The sequence below is a fragment of the Aphanomyces invadans genome (assembly GCF_000520115.1).
Source record: "Aphanomyces invadans strain NJM9701 unplaced genomic scaffold supercont1.57, whole genome shotgun sequence".
Lineage (NCBI taxonomy): Eukaryota > Oomycota > Saprolegniomycetes > Saprolegniales > Verrucalvaceae > Aphanomyces > Aphanomyces invadans.
This window is the reverse complement of record NW_008580202.1, coordinates 409,857-413,944: the sequence shown is the minus strand read 5'-3', so window position 1 is coordinate 413,944 and position 4,088 is coordinate 409,857. Positions and strand designations below refer to the sequence as shown.

The following is a 4,088-nucleotide window of genomic DNA, read 5'->3' as shown; positions in this document are numbered from 1 at the left end:
CTTGTGGAACTCGTCCTCTTGCAGTGGTCAACACAAATCAGGTGTCACTTGATTCTCCCCACGACGCTGGATGATGAACGCACCCAACTCCAGACCATTTTGTGTCGACTCGGCCAACACCCCAACTACAGCGGTTTCTGGTCAAAATATCCACAACACTTCCAGGTCAATACCCTGACTCAAAAGCAGCCGTTCCGGTGAAGTCACACTATTTATTGCCCAGTCTACGACCCAATACTGTACAATAGTCCGATCATCAGGTGAATAGAACTGTAGGGTTAAAAGTCAATCAAATACACCCCGCTGAACAGTGAGCTACAACCCCCAACTTTTCTATTGACCACGCACATCGCAGCCAAGTAGATACGTACCCCTTCATTCCCCCATGTTGAGCCAATGCCCCCTCGCTGCTGACGCCTTCAGTCGTCCACCCCACGACGCTGCCTCAGGAGACCTATCCCACGGTCCCCATGAGACTCAGGAGGCTGGACATTTACCGTGCCCGCAGTTGCCCACACCGCCGAACGATGTACCGCCGACCGCTATGCCACCCGTCGACGCCAACGTGGTAGACCGCTCGCCCACTGGTGGCGCTTGGCCTCCGCTTGCTCCGCTCCGCCCTAGGGCCTCGGACAGCGTGCCTCCATGTCCACCTGGGCTGGTGGCTCCGTTGAGCTCCGAGCCGCTGACGCCGTCGCTGCTGACTTCGGTCTCGCGGCAAGTACCAATCGACAATGATGTCGTCGAAAAACCCAGAACGAACACTGATCTGGAGTTTCCACCAATCAGTGATCGTGACATGGTAAATTCGGAGTTAAACCGTCCAATGGCGACGTTTGACGCGGATTCGTCACGCCCAATCAGCAATCAAAACGTGGGGGGAATTTCCCCATTGGCTGATGGAACCGACGTTGCGTCACCGCCTGCACCTTCTCGGTCTGCGGACACAAGTGGACCCACGCGCCCTCCCCTTGACTACAACAAGGTGATCCGTGGTTTTACCGCTGCGTCGAATCGGCACACTAAGGCAACTTTTGTCCCGCCATCTGCCGACGCCATCGAAGCGATCCTGTTGGAGCTCGCCAAGCCCAAAAAGTATCGCGTCGATGTGCTCGACCAAATTAGCCTTGCTCGGCCATACTCGCCTAAAGTGGCTACGGCTCGCTTCACCGTAGACGCGGGTGATGCACTAGCTGCGCAGTCGCACGAAGCGATCATGTCGTCGCTGTTTACAAGCACGCAAACCGAGGCCGTCAAGGCGTTCCTGCCTGAATCCGTCCAAATCACACGGCTTGGGCGTGGCGGCATTTTGTTTTCTGTAACGTCGTCGAGTGTGCGAAAGGCGCTTCGAGGACAATACCTGTCCACCCTGGGAATGCGCTACCTCATCCCAGTGCAGGAGGAACACCCCCTAGACTCTCTGTGCTACATGTATGTCACAGGCATCCGTGACAACTTTGATGCCACGCAATTCTACCGCAAGCTGACCCAGCTTGGCGTGGATGTCGCATATCAAAGCCATCGCGCGGTCATTCCTGAAACGGGCTACCATACGAACGCGTGGCGAGTTTACTTCTCGGATGGGTCAATCCCGAAGGAACTCATGATCCACGGCGTGCCCATCAACCAAATCAAATATCAAAAATTCCATCACCGGGTCTTTATTAAAGGCACAAAAGGGACGCCTTTCCACGGTGCAAACGGTGTATCTCTACACTGCTTAGATCTCGAAGTTAAACGTACCCGAGACACCTCGACGGAACAGCACCCCGACATCGATACGGCGACTCAACCAGCACCCCTTTGTCGAGTTGACCTAGTATCAAGTGCGTCGAAAAAGCCTAAAAACGACACGACCGTAAGTCAATCGAACTCGAGTCGTGCGGCAGCGGAGAGGACACACCCGGACGTTGCCCACAGATCTAGTGTCTTTGCTTCGTCGCTTCCGCGCTCCATCGCGGGCACGGAGGCGACGAATATGTCCACGGCCTCATGAGCGCATTGATGTCTACGAGGACGACGGTGAGATCGGCGAGATGGATATCGACGACTCCAAGGACACACGTTTATTCATGGAGGTTGACCAACCGTACCAGGTGGTCCAAGTCGTGGCAAACTCAAGGAGCGGATGCGCGCGGCGCCGAAAATCCTGGAGGACTTCGTGACACTGAACTTTTTTTACGTCCTCCGACGCAACAATGGAGGTTTTCGGGTCGTGCAGAGGAAGGAAAATTAGGATACCGTCACAATTATCCCCACCTTTCAACGTCAAGTCTTTGTCAGAGGCGGACCATAAGGAGTGCATCACGACGTACCAACAAGTCGGAAATGCACTATCCTTTGACTTCGAGACAATGTCAATTGAGCGCCTACGAAATCCTTGAGACGTCCATTCAACAGCTGCACCACGAAGAGCTCGAGGATATAGATCGCACCTTTAGAGACACAGCAGCGGACACCCTCAACGATCTCACGGGGTATATTTCCAAGGGTCAGGGAGACAAAGTCTGGACCCAGCAACAAATGAAACACCTCTCAGCAAACGTCGCACTGCATGCCATGGCGACAGAGGGCCCAACAACGTTTGATCGCTGATCCACCTGCTCACATGGCAGCGCTGGTTTGCCGCATCTACGGAGAAAACAGCGCAGTCGTTCGCAGACACGCACAAACAAATCTTCGGCAAAACGAAGCTCAGCATGACCCAACTGCTGAGCCGACGCGATGGTATGAAAATACGTACGGTGGATAACACCGAGGAACCAATTTTGTAGCATCAGCTCCGCACGGAGGATTCATTGTCCCTATTCGAGGTGTGGTTGAGCATTGTTGCTCTTTGCTTTTTCCAGAGTGACGCGTGGGTATTGTGCCTGACTGACAGACCAGTCATTTGGATGCGGGCTGGTGCTAGCCGCCAGCTAACACCGAATACCTTCCTCACCATCCTACAAACGCCAGTAGTGATAAATCCACAGGGAGCGATTGTTTTCGGTTTAAAGCATCAACTGCGTAGTTGTTAGCAAATAACTATCTCATCTCACCACTTTCATGAAGTGTAAGAGATCTGTGCCAACCAGGATGAGCAGTGGCTTCTTTTTGCCGCCAAGCTGTTTCCGAAGGCACCGCATAAATAAATATGCACCTTAATTCTTTTCAAACTTCAATTGAAGTATTCGTAGTTCGTTTTAGCTCCTTTTGCGATTACAACATCAATTCATCGGTCTTGCATCAGCTTTTTTCCCTAATCCAACCATAGCATACATACGTTATGTCCTGAACGAGGTCACCAATCTCGATAAATTGACGTCGATTCACATGTATCGAACGAAGCAAGACACCTCAAAAGTATTCAATACGATTTAACAACAGTAGATCGTATTGAAAACTTTTGATGTGTCTTGAGATGACCTTCCGTTTCTCGTATTTCATTAGATCGCTTTGCTGAAACCTCATTGAAATGTCGGTATCGAGGTGCCCACGTAGAGGGTGATATTGACTTTACTAAAAATATTTTTTCATATTTTTAATTTACATAATTTTTAAATATGAATACAATTTTTAAATATAAAAAATCAAATAGTTTTATTTGATGCAGCAGGTCCTTGGCAAATGGGTTTTCAAGATCCAGCTACACCAGTCATTGTTGCCGCATGTATTAAAGCGGATACAGGTGTTGGGCCCTCCATTGTTAATTATCCCGTATATTGCCACATACGTGAGTTCGATCCTCCAATTAGTTTTACCTTTAAAAAAAGTTTATAATAAATTTACGGAAGGTGGGGATTACAGTCCGCGAAATTGTTGTGAAATAATACGCAGTGTCCGCTTGCCAGCCCTTGTGGTACTTGGCATTGTCCATGGTAATGCAAGCATTGGTGACTCCAAGAGCATCCAATTCGTCGATAAGGTGACCAAACCACTTCGCATAATTATATGCGCACATTCAAATCTTCAGTATATCGCGATTAATGTCGGATAAAAAATACACAAAGTCTTCGGAGATTGTTTCCCATGAAGGGTATACCTCCAACTCAAATTGCTGCAGTACCATACATACGTTGAGCTTGAATTTGCCAACATATAGGAGT

At 49.8% G+C, this 4,088-nt stretch overlaps 1 protein-coding gene across 1 annotated transcript; it reads left to right on the top strand.

Annotated features, from left to right (window-relative positions):
* Nucleotides 1-527: 527 nt before the first annotated feature.
* On the top strand, nucleotides 528-1,724 carry H310_13898 (hypothetical protein; the record flags this gene model as incomplete). Its single annotated transcript, XM_008881549.1, has 4 exons — nucleotides 528-568; nucleotides 625-721; nucleotides 986-1,615; nucleotides 1,671-1,724. 4 exons carry the CDS (start codon nucleotides 528-530, stop codon nucleotides 1,722-1,724), a joined length of 822 nt encoding a protein of 273 aa, XP_008879771.1.
* Nucleotides 1,725-4,088: the final 2,364 nt, after the last annotated feature.